We start from the raw sequence: 19,805 nt of genomic DNA, 5'->3' as shown, positions 1-19,805 counted from the left end.
AACGACTGGTTATTTCAGTCAAAGTTGCTCTTCTATCAGCTTGAATCAGTCAGCCCATTCTCCTCTGACCTCTAGCATCAACAAGGCATTTTCGCCCACAGGACTGCCGCATACTGGATGTTTTTCCCTTTTCACACCATTCTTTGTAAACCCTAGAAATGGTTGTGCGTGAAAATCCCAGTAACTGAGCAGATTGTGAAATACTCAGACCGGCCCGCTCAAAATTGCTTAAATCACCTTTCTTTCCCATTCAGACATTCAGTTTGGAGTTCAGGAGATTGTCTTGACCAGGACCACACCCCTAAATGCATTGAAGCAACTGCCATGTGATTGGTTGGTTAGATAATTGCATTAATGAGAAATTGAACAGGTGTTCCTAATAATCCTTTAGGTGAGTGTATAGGTGTAACATGTTACAATAATGGGGTCCAATTCATAATTCATGAATTAATGTATAAATCCCACAAGGATAAAATATGAATACCTCTTGCCCTTCCATAGAGTTCCAATTTGTATCATATTTATTTGTCCTAACCCCAAATCTTGCATGTCACCCTATCCCTAATCCATTTGTTATACACGTGATAAACAGCAGAAATCAGTGCAAAAGGTATTCGTCAATTAATTAAGAATCAGTGCCCATTACTGTAAAGTGTGACCAATATATAAGTGCATGGTATTATATGAAATACATGTAATATATGATATTCACTAAATTCATTTTGATTTCTGGTGTTTGAATACATTCAAACATTGTGTGTTTAGAAATATGTCACTATAACAGATATGTTATTGATGTTACAAAATTAGATGTCATGCAAACAAAAAGTAGTCCCTTCTTTTTTTAACCGATATATACATATATACATAGCGAGTTATGTTGCATGTTCTCCGGTGCTCCGGTTTCTTATAACATCACACTATTCTGCTGGGTTGATATTGGTTCTCTAAACTGTCTTGCAGGTGTGTGTGTGGTACTTGCTAACCCCTTTGGCTGGCGTGGTGAGTTGTGGCCAGTGATCCACTATGGGGAGGCCTCATCCTGCACTGGATTGATAAAGGCTGATGGATCAATGGATGTATATCCATAGATACAGTGGGGGGAAAAAGTATTTGATCCCCTGCTGATTTTGTACGTTTGCCCACTGACAAAGAAATGATCAGTCTATAATTTTAATGGTAGGTGTATTTTAGCAGTGAGAGACAGAACAACAACAAAAAAATCCAGAAAAATGCATTTCAAAAAAGTTATACACTGATTTTGCATGTTAATGAGGGAAATAAGTATTTGACCCCTTCGACTTGGTGGCAAAACCCTTGTTGGCAATCACAGAGGTCAGACGTTTTTGTAGTTGGCCACCAGGTTTGCACACATCTCAGGAGGGATTTTGTCCCACTCCTCTTTGCAGATCCTCTCCAAGTCATTAAGGTTTCGAGGCTGACGTTTGGCAACTCGAACCTTCAGCTCCCTCCACAGATTTTCTATGGGATTAAGGTCTGGAGACTGGCTAGGCCACTCCAGGACCTTAATGTGCTTCTTCTTGAGCCACTCCTTTGTTGCCTTGGCTGTGTGTTTTGGGTCATTGTCATGCTGGAATACCCATCCACGACCCATTTTCAATGCCCTGGCTGAGAGAAGGAGGTTCTCACCCAAGATTTGACGGTACATGGCCCCGTCCATCGTCCCTTTGATGCGGTGCAGTTGTCCTGTCCCCTTAGCAGAAAAACACCCCCAAAGCATAATGTTTCCACCTCCATGTTTGACGGCGGGGATGGTGTTCTTGGGGTCATTCCTCCTCCTCCAAACACGGCAAGTTGAGTTGATGCCAAAGAGCTAGATTTTGGTCTCATCTGACCACAACACTTTCACCCAGTTCTCCTCTGAATCATTCAGATGTTGGCAAACTTCAGACGGGCCTGTACATGTGCTTTCTTGAGCAGGGGGACCTTGCGGGCGCTGCAGGATTTCAGTCCTTCACGGTGTAGTGTGTTATCAATTGTTTTCTTGGTGACTATGGTCCCAGCTGCCTTGAGATCATTAACAAGATCCTCCCGTGTAGTTCTGGGCTGAATCCTCACCGTTCTCATGATCATTGAAACTCCACGAGGTGAGATCTTGCATGGAGCCCCAGACCGAGGGAGACTGACAGTTATTTTGTGTTTCTTCCATTTGCGATTAATCGCAACAACTGTTGTCACCTTCTCACCAAGCTGCTTGGCGATGGTCTTGTAGCCCATTCCAGCCTTGTGTAGGTCTACAATCTTGTCCCTGACATCCTTGGACATCTTTGGTCTTGGCAATGGTGGAGAGTTTGGAATCTGATTGATTGATTGCTTCTGTGGACAGGTGTCTTTTATACAGGTAACGAGCTGAGATTAGGAGCACTCCCTTTAAGAGAGTGCTCCTAATCTCAGCTTGTTACCTGTATAAAAGACACCTGGGAGCCAGAAATCTTGCTGATTGATAGGAGATCAAATACTTATTTCCCTCATTAACATGCAAATCAATTTATAACTTTTTTGAAATGCGTTTTTCTGGATTTTTTTGCTGTTATTCTGTCTCTCACTGTTAAAATACACCTACCATTAAAATTATAGACTGATCATTTCTTTGTCAGTGGGCAAACGTACAAAATCAGCAGGGGATCAAATACTTTTTTCCCTCACTGTATATATAGTATGAGGCCTCTCCATTAATCAATGCATATGTAGTTCAGCGAGTTCAGTTTTGCAGCTTGAGACTCTTGCCACAGTTTTCTGATATGCAGGTAATTATTTACTGCCTTCTGTTTCTCTAGAGAAGCCCAAGGACTTATTTATTTGTCCTCAAAGAAGTACAAAACAAAGGGTGATGTTATTTCCATGAATATATAGACGTAGACAAGATTTCAATGTACCACTAAAGTCTGTATTACTTCAACCAATCAGGTGTCAGTACTGTTTTAAAGTAGATCTAAATTTACATTTTATGGAATCACAAGCAAAGCAGGCCCAGATTTAAGTGAATGGTTGTGAAGATACAATATGTATTAGCACAATCAATCAAAAGCCAAAATGTACTAAACAAAGTATATCATCATGACCTAAATCAGGGGTTCCCAACCCTGCTCCTGGAGGATCCCCTACCATTTTTTTTTTTTTTTTTTTTTAAATCGAGCTTTTAGTTACTTAATTGAACCCTTAAATTAATTTAATAATTTCCTTTTAATGAAATTAAACAGTAGGGTTTTTAATTATCAACGTATTACATTTGTATCAGTCATACAATTTAAAAAGTCAAATGTAATACAATTATTAGTTAAATTAAGGGTTCAATTAAGTAATTGAGAGTTTGGTTGGAACAAAAACCAGCAAGGTAGGGGTTTCTGCAGGACCAGGGTTGGGAACCCCTGACCTAAATATCTCTAACAATTATAAATTCATAAGGAGTTGTCAAGAAACAGTTTCATATATAGTCGATAGGACATAGTAGTCTACATATTGACACAAAGGATATTAAACAAATGTATACCCTAAATATTCATGTATCTTTAGAACATTAAACAGCTGCTGCTCAAGAAAGTAGGAACATCATGTATAACATTTTATCAAATATTTGTGTTGATTTTGAACAAACAAAAATAAGTCCACATCACTATTATAACTTCCCCCTGTACACAGATATTGGAGCCTTTTACTGTCTTCATTCAGTATTTTAACATTAGTTGCCTCAAAAACGTTGCACGTTACACAGGATACGCATAACCTATGATATAATGTACAGGATAAACATTAACATGTCATTTTATGATTGTGTCTTTCATAGTTGCATTTGTAACTGAGGTGTTTCTGATTGTAGTAAGTTGAAGTTAGAAAATACAAGTTCAGCCATATCTGACTTTAGTGCTTATAGTAGAGAAATAACTTTTAGATGTGTTGTATGGGATATGCACTTAAACTGGTATTACTTTTTCACATCCTTGCCTAATACATGCTGTGTTTTGCATTCCCAGTCAGCACGCTAATGACTCCAAGTTATTTTAAACTAAGGTTTACTGCATTTCTTTTCAATAATACAATGTTAAACACATTTGATATAGAAGAGAACAGAATTGTAATGAATTTGCCTTAAAATATGGTTCTCCTCGCACTACTGCTTGAAAATCATTATGGATCCTGTTATTTATTAGATCACCGAAAAGCAAGGACAGCCACCATTTCATAGAATCGCCTTTAAATTATTTAAATATATAAATACATCAAACAAAATCACAAAACACAACCTTCATAATAATATGTTGATTTGTATAATCCAACATTCCATAAAGTGTTTTGGATGGTAGTTTAAGGTAGGTGTTCAGCTTTTTGCTTCTAATTGCTATCTCAGCTCAGCAGCTGTCAGCCCCACTCCTGAAACTGCAGCTCTTGCATTCTGTCCACTAACTCTTTCTTCTCCCCCCGTACCTCACATTTGGAATTGTTCGGTTGCCTTTGTTAACAAGACATTCACTCCCGACAAGAAGTCAGCTTGTAGGACATGCTCTGTGCTTTCTGTGAGCACTTGTTCCAAACACAGAGGAGGGAAAACACTTTCAGAATTAATCAAGTTGTCTGCCTCTCTACTTCTATTTATTTATTGGTTGGTTGGTTTATTACCATGGTCAAATGTTTTCACACCCCCTCCTTTCTTTCAGTTGAGAAATGTGTATATATACAGGTATATAATACATATCAAAATTCTTCTAAGTGTCCATAGTTTTAGTTTTAGTATTTAAGAAGGGAAATGATGAACAAGTAGGAAGAAAGAGAAAAAATAAACTGGAATTGGATGAGAAAAGCTGAGATGCTACTGCTGATTGTGTATCATGCCGAGGGCGTTTTTTGTCTTTTTAATATTGGACCATTTAATTCTGTCTTCTATGATTCTTGTTAAATGTAACAGGGTGTGCAAACGTTTCACCATGACTTCAACAAATATGAAATTGCTTGGGTAGCATCTGGCAAGCTCAGAAATGAAACTCAGATTAGAGATCCTTTATACAATGTAGCCTGGTTAGTTCTTTGTCTTTTTCTTGCAGCTTGTATGGCAACAATTTCTAATAATAAATCAGCTATTGCATAGAGTTGCAGCAGGAATAACTGGAGATTTCTAAACTGTTTAGGAAATAAAACAGTTTGAAAATAAAAAAACTTGTGGACATGTAAAGAGGTCTAACTTTCTCCAGCATACATTCAAATTATTAAATAATTATAGACACCCAAATGAGATACAAACACTGGCTGAGAGCACTAGGAAAAATGTTGAAAAAAACAACCATGGCGGATAGTTTTAAGCACACTATAATAATTTGCATGTGTTTATTTCAGATGATCTACCTGTTCTCCAAATAAAACTGTCAGACTTTAGGTTTAAGGGATAAAGTGCAGCAGAGTATGAACTACAGTGAAACATATCCTCCCACAGCTTGACACGCACACAAGGAGAAAGGCCAGGCTTCCCTGCCGATCAAAGTCATCAAGAAGCTTGTTGCACTGTGGTGTTTGCTCTAGGATATTCAGTACATCAATAATGTTAAAATACACAGACACTGCCTCAATTCCCCAACCTAAATGCAAGTGTATGCCATTCTGTTGTGAACCTCGGCTGTGCTGTACAGGAGTGCTTTTTTATTTTTATCCTGGCTTACAAATTTAATCATGACAAATCAGCCAGACTTGACCACAAATGTTTCAATACACTTTCTGTTTTAGGCTGAAGGTGACCTCCACACAAAGATGACGGAGAAGGTGGATAAGTACCAGCTTTAAGGTAATGACTGTACTGTAATCAGATTAAAATATGAGTAACTTATCTTTTACAATAACTTTACAATTATCTGATTACTGTTACTGACAATTTAGAGATTACTTTTTCTATTTGCTTAATTGATACAAATACTCATGCGATCAATATGACAGCCATTGTCCAGTGCAGCCCTAGTCTATGAATGCTGAGTGTCCTCTGCTGGCTAACATTTTGGATATTCTATGCCAGGGGTAGTCAATTATGTTTTGTCAGTTTCCAAATTTCTTGGTCAAGGTATAGCCTATAGGTCCAGCCTCCAGAGGGGGGGGGGTAAAAATTACACCTACAAATGCTCCTTTCCAACACACACAAAATTCTGTGAATTAGTAATATTCCCTGTTGCTTATATTTAGTACATTTATTTGACAAAGTACAACAACTAAATGTTTAAATACATGTAAATATAAGTATTAAAATGCTTTCAGACCACTTTTAATTGTTTTAATGTGTTAAAGATTATTGTAGGCATATAGATGAACAAAATAGAAACAAGCATTTTGTGTCTTATTAGATTCAAGTCTTTACTATTCCCCTTTGCCCCATTGTGCACTGCACAAAATTAATGTTGCAAAATGAGGGCAAAGAGGACTGAGGAATTCAGGGCAGGGGGTCTGGGGGGTCCTCCCCGCGAAGATTTTGAAAACGCAGGAAGAACAAGCAGGAACTAAAGACAGCTGCAGTGCAGGCCTGGCAGAGCATCACCAGGGAAGAAACCCAGCATCTGTGATGTCTATGGGTTCCAGACTTCAGGCAGTCATTGACTACAAAGGATTTGCAACCAAGTATTGAAATTCACAATTTAGTTCATGATTATGTTAGTTTGTCCAAATACTTTAGAGCCCCTAAAATTGGGGGACCACATATAAAAATGGGTGTAATTCCTACACTGTTAAGCCAATTTGGATGTAACTACCCTCAAATTAAAGATTGAATTTGAGATATTTCAAATTCAATTTGAGATCTCAAATTGACTTCCTGTACTATTTCAGATATCTTAAAATAGACAGGAAGTTCATACAAAACCTTGAACAATTGAATTTGAGATATCTCAAATTACATTCAAGATATCTTAAATTGACTTCCTATCCTATTCAAGATATCTCTAATTCAATTTGAGATATCTGCAATTCAATTTAAGATATCTTGAATTGTATTTTGAGATATCTATAAATGACTTTCCATATTCAGAGAGAATATCAGACGTCTGCTTCTGCACAATATATTGGTACTTCAATCACATTAGAAAGAACCCAACCATTCTCTGAGAGTGGCTATACCTTTCAAAAAGGAACAAAACAAACAATACAGACAGCAGCAGCACAGTGTTTTCTGTTTATTACTTTGGTTACTAGTTACTAGAGTTTATTATGTTTATTTTGCATCTTTCTGCTATGAAAGTGGGCATCCCTTTGCTTTTACTTCTCCACATTCAGATAGCGCCTTTACTTTATTCTTTGTTTGGCTACAACTGTTTATTGCTAGAAATTACAATAACTAAACTCCTATCTGTTTTGTTTACTTTGTTGCCATGTGCTTGTATGTGGTTATTCAAGGAGAAAGGAAGTAATGTCACATGACTTTTGACAATTCACCTTTCTTGATGGACAATGTGTTAATTAATGACCTCATCGGTTTAATCTCAGAGCAAGGCTTTAATCCCTTACAAAAATCTAAGCTTTTGCACCTGAACAAAAAGTGTCTCGGTGCACCTTTAGCTATTACAGGAGATAGAAGTTATAATTCCACCTGATTAAAGTTTATTTTGTTTGTTTTGAACAGTGAGGAATGATGCAGTCTCAAGTCTTACCTCTGGTGGTGGCCACCCTCCAGCCCCCAGAGGACAGTAAGGCAGTGAGAAGTATTTCTGTGGAGTACTACACTGACACGGAGGAGAAGGATTGGCCATAGTCCAGTTCCCGTTGGCAAGAATTTCAGAGGTTGCAGGGTCCACTTTAGGAGTGTACCAGTCTGATCCATAGGCACAGGGAAGATTCCTTGAAAAATATAGAGTTTTATTAATTTGTGTATGTGTTTGTTTAGTAATGTGTCAATGCATGTAGGTATGTATGCAATTATTTTTAATAAAGTGCTACAGTGCTCCTGTAATACCATTGGGATCATAGAAAATAGTTACTTTCCTAAAATGTATAAAAGAAGAAATGCTGTGTGTTTCATTTTAAACATTAATCATTTAAGAACAGGATTTAAGGGAGAAAGAAAGCTTAGGGTTAGGATGTGTATCCTAAGCTTTGGAAATCAAACCACCTTATTAAATGTCTGATAGTAAGTAGTAAAACATCTGTCTATCTATCCATCTTTGATTGCTATATTTCTCAGTTGCAATTTGGCTCCAATACTTGAATATGCATGTGATATATTACAGTTTAGCCTAGACTTACTAAAGGTCAGACTGATGTCCATATGAAACATTGGGATTCTAAATCAGTGGATACAAGTTATTGTTTTTGGTAAACATTTTGTCATTTGGAATTTCAGTTATTGTAAAGACAAGACTCTTTATCACTGCAAGTGACTTTTAAGAAACTGATGATCTGTTTAAAAAAGACCAATGAAGCACACTGTGCCAAATGAAGCTTGACACTGCAGGAGGAAGATGACATTGATCTAAGATATCTGGTGTGCTTAGTTTTCTGTGTTGTCTGTATTCCCTACATTAAAATAATATATACAAAAAATAACTAAATGTTGGTAATACAAATTCATAAAATGGGTCATATCGAACAAGTAGTGTACAGGGTATGTTGTAGCAGTGCTGCAGCTGCATGCTGTTTAATAAAGCAGGGTGTGATATAATCAGCTTGCTACTTACGGTATCGGGTTGTTTCCCATGCAGCGTGTTCCAAATCCTGGCTTGTTTACCAGCGAGTCCACTGCACGTGACACTTCCATGTTATCTGGAGCATCATTGCTGTAATAAGATAGAGTGTCTTATTAAATATTAATCACTATTTGTTTACAAGCTCTAATTATCAACATAATCCAATGCTACCACCTAATCTTTTAATTACAGACTATCTTTGAAGAAACAGACACTACTAAGAACTAGCTTGTACAATTTCAGGATATGCTCAGAAAATTATTATTCACTTGATCATGTAAGTTTAAAACATGATGAAATGAAACTCAAACATATATATGTGTGCATGCGTGTGTGTGTGTGTAAGGACCAGCAAAGACATGGTAGTTGGCAGCTCAAACATGCCTTTAAGTGTTTTTATTGCGTACCCAAATAAATTAATTGGTCAGTTAAAAATGTCATGTTTTTTATAACAGTTTTTCTATTTCCAAACAGACATTGTTTTGGAGGGGTTCATACATAATTGTTATTGGTGAAACTTATTTTTCTCCCTGTCACCCTGTGATATTTATCAACATGGACCTTGCTAGTCACCACAGGCTACCATCCATTTTTCCTCATGTCTTCAATCAGGGTTTGCCGCATCCTTTCTATAACCTTCCTCCTATGGCTCAAAGCAATCGCAAAGTTCAAAATGAAAACAACATCAGTTTTGTGATAGATAGTCGAAGTAGATAAGTCCCTGTCTCCAGGTTCCTATAACAATTGTCCCTGTTAAAACTGTTCACCTTTGAGAGAGCTGTTCTTGAGTCAGCTTTTTGGCTTTAAAACCAAGCCAAGTACAGGTCAAATGGAATCAGGCCAAAACCATCTTCAAAGGAAAGAAGAATTTGACAAAGTCCTCGATTACGGAATACTAACATGAAGATATCTGCTGGTAGTAATGCATTTTCCATATTGATGTTATCATGTTTTAATCACAAGAAATATAATTTAAATTTATATGAATGATTGATATGTATTACACTGAATGGAGGATAACAAAATGTTTTCAAATGATGCTGGTGTGAAAATGTTCAACTATAATTCTCTCTAGATATTTGTATATACATGTAAGTATGTGTTTTAAAACATGCATTACTTATGAAGCTGCATTTCTCTATATTGGTAGTGTAACTTATAAGTCACCTTAACTCTGTATCTTCACTTAACTGCATCAACTCTTCACCGTATAGTGTAATGGATCTTCTCTATAAATAGCTATTGACTTATTCTTCCTGTTCTTCATAATACTAATAGTAATGTTTGCAATCATTTTATTGTTAATTTACTTTTTGGGGTACCTTTTCCATATATCAATACCATTTAATTTAACACCATTTATTTATCTGCACGGTTCCCTTTGCTTTTTATTTGTCAAGGCCACTAATGTCTGTGTTAAGGTACAACATCCATGAGTGCAGGCATATTGTAGTTACACAGACTAATTAATTGCTCATTAACCATGCAGTGTCACAGTTCTACAATAGATCATTTCACCTCACCATCCTGTTGATCTATTGCCTGATCTGGAACCTATTGCATGTCAATCACAAAAAACACTGAGTTTTGTTTGCATTTAATATTTACTACTTTTACTACTACTGTAGAAATTAGGTCTTTAATACCTAGGAGTCCACAATTAAATCCAGGATCATGTGAACTTGCATGAATTGGTGATCGGACAATTCACTTTTCTCGTTTGTTTTTCTCTTTCAGTAAAATCATTGCCTTAAAAGTTAAACATCAACATCACTTAAAATACATACATTACCATTAATTTATTTTTGCCTGTTATGTGATTTTCAGCATTTTTGCATATTTTTGACACAGAATGTTATTAGATCTTCAATCAAAACCTAATATTAAATAAAAGGGACACTGAGTGAACAAATAACACTAAATACTGATACTTATTTAATTGATTTTTTAAAGAAAGTTATGCAAAACTCAATACCCCTGTGTGAAAAATAAATTGCCTCCTTAAACTCAATAACTTGGTACGCTACCTTTAGCAGCAATAATTGCAACCAAACAGTTCCTGTAGGTATTGATTAGTCTCTTGCAGCACAGTGGAGGAATTGGGGCTCACTCCTCCATGCAGAACTACTTCAACTAATTTATAGGTTTCCGAGTATGAACTGTTCATACCAGGTCCTCCCACAAATTCTCAATTGGTATGTCTGCCCTTTGACTAGATGCATTCCAAAAATGTAAATTTCTCGTTCTTCAACCATTCTGATGTAGACTTGCGTGTGTTTGCGATCATTATCTTGCTGCATGACCTGTCTGAGCTTCAGCTTCAGCTCACGGACAGATGGCCTGACATTCTCCTATAGTAAAGCAAAGTATCCCTAAACCATGACACTATCACCACCGTTGGTATGAGGTTCTTACCGTGGAATGCAGTATTTGGTTTTCAATAGACTTAACGAGGCTAAAAAGTTCAATTTTTGACTCATCTGTCCATAGAACATTGTTCCAGAACACTTGAGGATCATCCAGGTGCTTTTTGGCAAATGTGAGATGAGCATTCATGTTCTTCTTAGTGAGCAGTGTTTTCTGCCTTTTCTGTCTACTCTGCCCTGAATCCCATTTTTGCCCATTGTCTTTCACATGGTGGAGTCATGAACACTGAACTTAGCCGAGGCGATAAAGGTCTGCAAATCCATGGATGTTGTTCTAGGGTTCTTTGTGACTTCCTGGATGATTTTATATCTTGCTCTTAGAGAGATCTTGGCAGGACGACCACTCCTGGGAAGATTCACTACTGTACCAAACTTTCTCAATACGGCTCTGACTGTGGTTGGATGGAGAGCCTTAGAAATGTAACCCATACCAGACTGATAGGCATCAACACATTTTTGCCAGAGGTCTTCAGGAATTTCTTTTGATTGTGGCATGATGTGGCATGTCAGTGTGCTGACAATAGTCAGCTGTATATTTGACAGGGCTGGCCCAAATCAGGTTTTACTGTTAACCAAAGTATTCAAACAGCTGACCCTTATTATCCCTTTAATTGTGTTGTGTTAACTAGGGGGTGCAATACCTCTTTCACACCTGAAGATTGCAGGTTTGATTACCTTTGCACACCAAACAAATCAAAGAAGCACCACACTTTGATTCCCTTTATATACTACTACAACCCTCAAAACGATCTGATCAAATTCATTGTGAATAATGTGAAAAAAATGCAGAAAATCAGACTGGAGGCAAATACTTGTTCACAGTACTGTAGTATATTGTAGCCAATGTTTAATAAGTTTCCCAGTCTTGGTCACATAGCAATGATAAATATGACCTTATCGAAAACTGGGGTACAGTTACAGCAGACTGCTAAATATAGGTAGAAAAACTGTATGGATTAGTTCAGTGGACAAGTTTCATGCTTTAACCACTATTATTTATTTCATAATCTGAGTGTCACCATCTTATCATTGTCCAGTGTGGGTGATTACCATCCATACAACATTGCTGCTTTCCCCCTTGAACAAAACACTGTAAATTAATTACATTCTGTGATGACACTGTATTTAATCAGAGGCACAGATCAATTCCTGCACTGGTCATTGCAGGGTGTGGGGAATGATTTTTCTTTCATGACATTAATTTAGAACCTCTTTCACGAAGGTCAAGCTATAATTTCCCATGTGATTACAGAGAGCTATCTTTTCTACACTCTAAGTGGCTGATGGCTATGTAACTATCGGTAAGGCTTAATGTCACCATCAGTTTTGCTGGTGCTACAACAGTATATTATCAGCTGCTGTGAAGAAAATTTAAAAAATACATATAACAGATCTATAATTTTTTATTTAAAAAAGACAGATTTTGCACAAAAGATCTAGCAGAATTTAAAGGTCTGGTTCAACTAATGGAAATCTCCTTAATGGGATCCATTTTAATTATCTAAAGAGCAGCAATTTGACAGTGATGTATATGTATGCAAAACAAATTTCAGACAGTATTACCAGCTGCTATTACTCCTTACACCATTAAACTAGTTCACTCCAGTTTTGTTTAATATTTAAGCAGCGTAAAGGCTTTTAGAAATGCATTGTTTCCCATATTGGTGTCCAATACTATATATGTATTAAAAAGCTAGTGAAACTGTGATGAATTCTCAACAGAAAGTAATGCACTATTGTGTAACTTACAACATGACTGAAACTTTTATATTTTTCTCATGATTGAGAATGCTCTACACTCTGCACAGTTTTAGAAGTGTTTAAGCCTCGTTTTCCTGAAGTGAGACAAAACATAAAGATGTGTAAATGATAATTAGGTGTTATGCAAGATAAAAGTATATGTTAAAGGAAATACATATGTATGTTTAAAACCATCTCGATACACTTTCTGAATTAAAAGAGATGGAATAATTCCAGATGCAACTCCTTAATTATTTTTGGTAGTGTATGTGTACACATCAAAATACACAATATTTTATTTTATCTTTGCAGTTAAAACTTTTATTCAGTAGAAAGTTTCCATGCCTACTTCGCTTGTTAATGCTACTGTGTGGCTGTATTACACACTGATCCATCTAATCTAGCTACTTTGCTCAGTCAGTTTGTATGTAGCCTGTAAGATACTAGTCATTGATCAATGTATATGCCTTTTTCATTATTTATAGAATAGCTTAACTTATTTATGGTGTTAAAAAATATGGATGGTATGGATGGATACCACTGCAATAATGATCAAGAGTTTAGGCACCAGGGATTGAAAACAAAGTAAAAACATGCTGAAGTATTGTTTTGCATTGAAAGTATCTGAGACACCCTGATTTTTTATATTCTTTTTTTAAATAATTTTTTCATCCCTGACATAAAAGCGACCATTGAAACTTTCTTGTATAATACAACGTGGCAGTAAGCTGCATTTCAACTCACTGACAGTTTGAGTTAGATCACCTCAGAAACATGTAGACGTCCTGTTTTCTTTGAAACATTAAACAGAAAAGTGTGTACAGTAAAAAAAAAAAGGGTCTGATTACTCAAAAAGATAAGTATGTGCCTTTTCATTCATGTAATTGCAGAAATTAAGGGTTTTAAATAGACTGCATTGCAAGTGAAGAGCTAAATCCATTACAAGAGACACACAATAAAGTATTGATTAATAACCTTTTTGTTTAAATAAATAAAATATAAAAAAACAGTGGACTACATCTGCCAGTCTGATTCAAAATAGCTGTGCATTCCTTAGTCAACAGTCAATGTATCTATGCATTACAAAATAACTGCTGACTTAAATTGGCTAATATGATGATGTGCCTAGGTATTTAGTTTTTTTTTTTGAGCAGATACTGAATTAATTCTGGTTAAGTCTATGATTAATGGAATTTGCTTGATTTATATATTTTCATAGACATATTTTAAAAGGTTGTTGCATAATTAGTATGCCATATTTGTCTATTTAGAATCCTACAGGGGTTTGTGCCCTAGAGTTCTACTGATGGCCATGTTCTGGTCTCGGCCTCTACCTGAAAAATGTCTTCTGTTGAGCTCCATAAATCCACGGTTGCAGTTCAAGACGTGGGTATTCCACAAAGGGGGGCACAATCAATGAGAAAATTAAAGACAAGCAGACGAACACAGCAGGCAGCACCACCTGGAAAAAAGAGAGAGGTTAAAAAAAAAGAACATTGGATGTCTGTTTGTATGAAGTGTTCAATCACATATTTGTTTTTGTGGTGCTTCAGTAAAAGGTAATGATTTACATTCCACATACACATTATGTGCAAACAAACTGTGCAACCCACATTTCACATGAAAAGGTTAAGGAACACTTTTGTAAAGAAACACAATTGTACATCCTGAAACAAAGCCAAACTATATATGGTTTCCAATATACACAGTCTTGGGAGCACATATGGAAGGTGTCTGGCACAGATACTTATAATCCTATATCATCATCAGTACATGGGTTGGAATTTAAAAATCAGCCAAGAGAAAATTACAAATTACTGCTTCAGTTAAACACTATGCTATAAAAACAGTTTCACTCAAAGGAGATGCCACTAGACCAACATGCATTTCCTGCAGTGATCCTCTCCTATAAAAGTTCTTTTACATAGAATTTATATTGACTGAAAAAACAAGAATTCTACATGTGGCACAATTTGCTTATCAACCCTGCCTTTCCATATTCCATGGTAGAATAAACTTAATTGAACCTATTGATTCACTAATGGGACATTTTCATTTTTTATTTTAGTTTTGAAGAATCCCATGAGTAAAAATAAAACTCACACGGAAACCTCATTATTGTCATAAAATAATGAATAATAATGAAAACAAATAATTCAATTATAACAACTGTTGGTTTCACCTGCTGATGCGTTTGTAAAAGGTGTTAATTTGGCATACTACTAGTGGTAAATGTTTTGATATACACCAAACTTGCACATTATTTACTGTACCTCCGAGGAGAAACAAATCTGTATCACTTTTAATTTTTTTTGTTTTAATTAATCTTTTTATTTTAAAGAGCATCAACTGATTTCCAGTCACACATATTTCTTATGATAATAACAATCATCTGCTCTGCTGGTGTGTTTTTTTTAATTTATTTTAAATTTTTTACTGCAACTGAATACAGTTGAATGCAGGTAAATGCCAGGGAACATGTTTTAACTGCTCTGGTACTGACACTGACTATTTTTTATACTACTAGTAGTTAAAGCTACAATGCCTGTGTTAATATAAAGAAATAATGGAAATAAAAACTTTGAATTACACAGAGGATTAAAGGTCCAGTGGAGAGTGAAATGGGGAGTAAAATAATAAAGATTAAACAATGCTGAAGACATGAGGAGAGACATCAGGGAGCCAGTAATTAGCTACAATATCTCAAGGTCTTTTCATCTGTTAGAGGTCTTGAACCTCTACCAGATGAAATAGAAATGGTTGAGATAGTAAATGACTGCTTTCTAACTCAATTTGTCAGGGAACCAACCAGAGAGAGCGCATGCATTGATTTGATATTTTCAAATGACCAAGACAGAGTCAGAGAGACACTAGTTAGAGAACCAATGGCAAACTGTGATCACAATATGGTTAGCTTTGAGGCATACTTAAAAAAAATCAAGGACCAAGTCTAAAACAATGGTACAATTTTAGAAAAGCAAACCTTGAAGTTATGAGGTGGCACTTAGAAGAGTTAGACTGGATACAGATTCAGTTGAAAATGGATGGTTATATTTTAAAAATATACAACTTGAGGTTCAAGAGAAATTTGTACCAAAACTTAGCAAACTGAGGACCAAAAAACATTGGCCAAAATTGTTTAATAGAAGTATGCAAAGAAAATTTTGTATAGCTCATACAAAAGGGATAGAGACGAAACACAATACAAATAATATGTTGCAAATAATAACTGCAAAGCGATCTTAAGAAAGGGATCAGGAAAGCAAAGAGGGAAAAGAAATGAAAAGAAACATAGCTCTAAAACTAATGCAAAGAGCTTTTTTCAATATTACAACAGCAAGAGGTCAATAAAGGAGGAAGTGAAACAGATAAAGGGCAAAAATGGAAGTATCTTGGAAAACGAACAAGATGTGTCAAATGTTCTTAATGAGTATTTCACAGAGGTTTTTACAGAAGAAAAAACAGATGACATGCCACAGGTTAACAATCAGTCCTGTCAAACCCTAAGAGAGATCAGGATAAATGAGGAGGAGGTACTAAAGGGACTAGCAGAATTAAAAACAAACAAATCACCTGGGCCAGGTGGTATATTTCCAACAGTACTTAAAGACATGAGGGAAATGATTTATAGGCCACTAACTCAAATATTCCAAATGACACTTAGAACAGGGGATGTGCCAACTGACTGGAAGACAGCAAATGTCAAACCAATCCACAAGAAAGAGGACAAAACTGAGCCAGGAAATTACAGACCAATCAGTCTCACCTGCATCACTTGTAAAATGTTGGAAAAAAATATTAGGCAGAAAATAGAGGAGCATCTTCATGAAAACCATATTGTTGGAGATAGTCAACATGGGTTTAGACGAGGCAGATCATGTCTTACTAATTTATAATTTTTTTAACATGCTGTAGATCATGTGAAAGCATATGATATGATATAGTTAGATTTTCAACAAGCTTTTGATAAGGTTCCACACCAAAGACTGATCCTCAAATTGGAAGCTGTAGGCATTCAGGGTGATGTAATTAGATGGATTATGAACTGGTTGTTGTATAGGAAACAGAGGGTGTCGATTAGAGGAGTCGCTTCTAACTGGAGTGAGGTTGTTAGTGGAGTTCCACAGGGATCAGTACTAGGGCCTGTGCTTTTTCTAATCTATATTAATAATCTGGACTCTGGGATAGTTAGCAAACTTGTCAAACTTGCAGATGATACTACAATAGGTGGCTCAACAGATACAATCTCGGCAGCACAGGTTATTCAAAGGGACTTTCAGTTGTGGGCCGACACCTGGCAGATTAAATTCAATGTGGAAAAGTGCAAGGTGTTACATGCAGGTAAGAAAAATGTCCACTATAATTACACTACGGGAGGAATAGAACTAGATTAAGTAACGCATGAGAAAGACCTAGGAGTCTATGTGGACTCCTCACTTTCTCCATCCAAACAGTGTGGGGAAGCAATAAAAAAGGCAAACAGAATGTTAGGGTATATTGTCAAAAGTGTAGAATTGAGAACAAGGGCAGTGATGTTCAGACTGTACAATGCACTAGTTAGAGCTCATCTGGATACTGTGTACAGTTCTGGGCTCCACACTTCAAGAAAGATATCGCTGCTCTAGAGGCAGTTCAGAGGAGAGCAACCAGACTTATTCCAGGTCTGAAGGGAATGTCCTACTGAGAGACTGAGGGAACTGAACCTTCTCACACTGGAACAGAGGAGACCACGTAGGGACTTGATTCAAGTCTTCAAAATCATGAAGGGCATCTACCACATCAAACCAAAGGAGCTTTTCCAGATCAACAGGGACACAAATGGAAATTGGGCTTCAAGGCATTCAAGACGGAAAACAGGAGACACTTCTTCACACAGAGAGTCGTCACAATCTGGAACAAACGCCCCAGCGATCTGGTTGAAGCTGAAGATGTGGGAACATTTAAAAATAGACTGGACAGGATCCTTGGATCACAAACGAGCACGATGGGTCGAATGGCCTCCTCTCGTCTGTAAACTTTCTTATGTTCTTATGTTCTTACCCCTTAGCCCACTGAGGAGAAATGCCATTTACCTTTCAGGTATTAAGAAAAAGATTAATGGTAGTTTGTTTGGTATAATACAAATAGTTAAAAAACAAATCAATGTAACAGATTCAGGTGAGTTTGTGCATTTTCATAAAAAGTGTCAAACAAATTATATTCAAGAATTTAGGCGTGTATCATCTTGTCTCTGATATCTCACATCTTACTATCATTTATTGTGGTGTGTTACTTATTGCTAAATATGTTTACTTTATTTGCTACTGACTAACTACCCCAGCAAGACAATACCTACTAAGACTGAATTCTAAGAAGTATGGATGGGAGACACAAGGGTTCTGTGCATAATATTTTGCTATTTGGTACACATATTTGCTGAATAAATTCAATTAATTAATCTATGTGTTTATTTTAGGCTGGGGATACAAAAACATCAAGAATGCCTTCTGTTAATTGCAAATTTGCTGTACAAAGATCAGGATTTCAAATTACAATAATTAGCAGACATTTGGGTGGTTGGAATCCTATTACCTAAAACATACTTTGTTGTCATGTTCTAGTTTATGCTTTGACAGTGTTACCCCTCAATAAACACTTGATAGTGGTAGAAGCACAAACATATTCCTTAGGTTAGTGCAACTGCAATTACAAATTGAAGAGAGACATAGGTACACTGTAAACATTATTTGAATACTTTGTATTAACATTTTCAGAACCTGCCTCTGAAGACAAGTTACATTTTCTCAGTGTGCTATTGACATAATTTGATTAGGCAAAGTTTGGGGTTCTTCTTGTTAACCAAAATAGAACAAGCTATAATGCATAACTGTTTCACAACTCACTGGTCTGAAAATACATAGCCACTCACATTCACATATACCTTGTACCTGTGGAACCTGTTGTCTAAGAGGGAATTAGATTTTGTACTCATAAATTATATGCAAAAAACCTGAAGCAAACAGGAAGGTTTTAAACAACTGCTTACAACCATCCCCCAGAGAAAGGAGAATGGCTGCATCAGTCAAACACAAGGCTGAACAAGATAAATTAATATTCTTGGGTGAAATTAGTTTTGGCTGCAGTGAATGTGCAAGGTTTTTGATTGTATTAGACACTGGCAATGTCATCCTACACTTCTGTAATTAATTTCTTTGTTGTATTGTCTCTCTGCAAGTGGTAATGCTTCAGTTCTGTTGCTATGTGCTGTGTAGAGTTTTTTTATCAGCTGATGAAAAGGTCAAGGCAAGGGCCAAAAAGCAACATACTATATTTTTAATCACTTGCACTCTTTGCAGATAGGGTTTCTTCAACATGATTAATAGCAGCTTCATATTTCTATCCTTCTCAACAATTGAAATTGAAAGGTAAAAAGAAAACCTTGTGATATACAAATTCAAATAAGCTATTTTCAGATAGCGTATTTACTTATTAATTCATTTATTGGATTCAATGCAAGCCAATTATCTCAAAGAAAAACAACATGAAAAGTTGAAAGATATTGTATTCATTCATCATACTTCTGCAGCATGAAGAATGTTTGCAATGCTTAATTTTATGATGACAATATATGTATATATATATATATATATGTATATATATATATATTTATATATATATATATATATATATATATATATTATACATATATAAATACACACACACACACATATACACATATATGTATCTATATATATATATATATATATATATATATATATATATATATATATATATATATATATATATATATGGATGTGTGTATATATAAACACCCATACACACCATGTTGAAGGTCACAATCAGGTTGTCATAATGAAATGTATTCGAATACAACTAAGAAAGGAAGAATTTGAAAAAGCTTTGTTATTACACATCCACATACTCATATGTTCTGTTATAATTCTTCAGGAGTTTATCAACATCAAGTTTTGTAAAT

At 35.9% G+C, this 19,805-nt stretch overlaps 1 protein-coding gene across 1 annotated transcript in view; it reads right to left on the bottom strand.

Moving 5' to 3' along the window:
- LOC136766688 (phospholipid-transporting ATPase ABCA1) overlaps positions 1-19,805 on the bottom strand; it is a 287,811-nt gene that overhangs the window by 98,194 nt on the left and 169,812 nt on the right. Inside the window, exons 30-32 of the mRNA XM_066720398.1 lie at positions 14,164-14,291; positions 8,655-8,753; positions 7,632-7,818 (exon numbers count right to left, since the gene is read on the bottom strand). Of these exons, the coding sequence (XP_066576495.1) occupies positions 7,632-7,818; positions 8,655-8,753; positions 14,164-14,291 (414 nt within the window). The remainder of the gene's footprint in view (positions 1-7,631; positions 7,819-8,654; positions 8,754-14,163; positions 14,292-19,805) is intronic.

The sequence above is a fragment of the Amia ocellicauda genome, chromosome 13 (assembly GCF_036373705.1).
Source record: "Amia ocellicauda isolate fAmiCal2 chromosome 13, fAmiCal2.hap1, whole genome shotgun sequence".
NCBI classification, from domain to species: Eukaryota; Metazoa; Chordata; class Actinopteri; order Amiiformes; family Amiidae; genus Amia; species Amia ocellicauda.
This window is presented reverse-complemented; position numbering and strand designations above follow the sequence as displayed.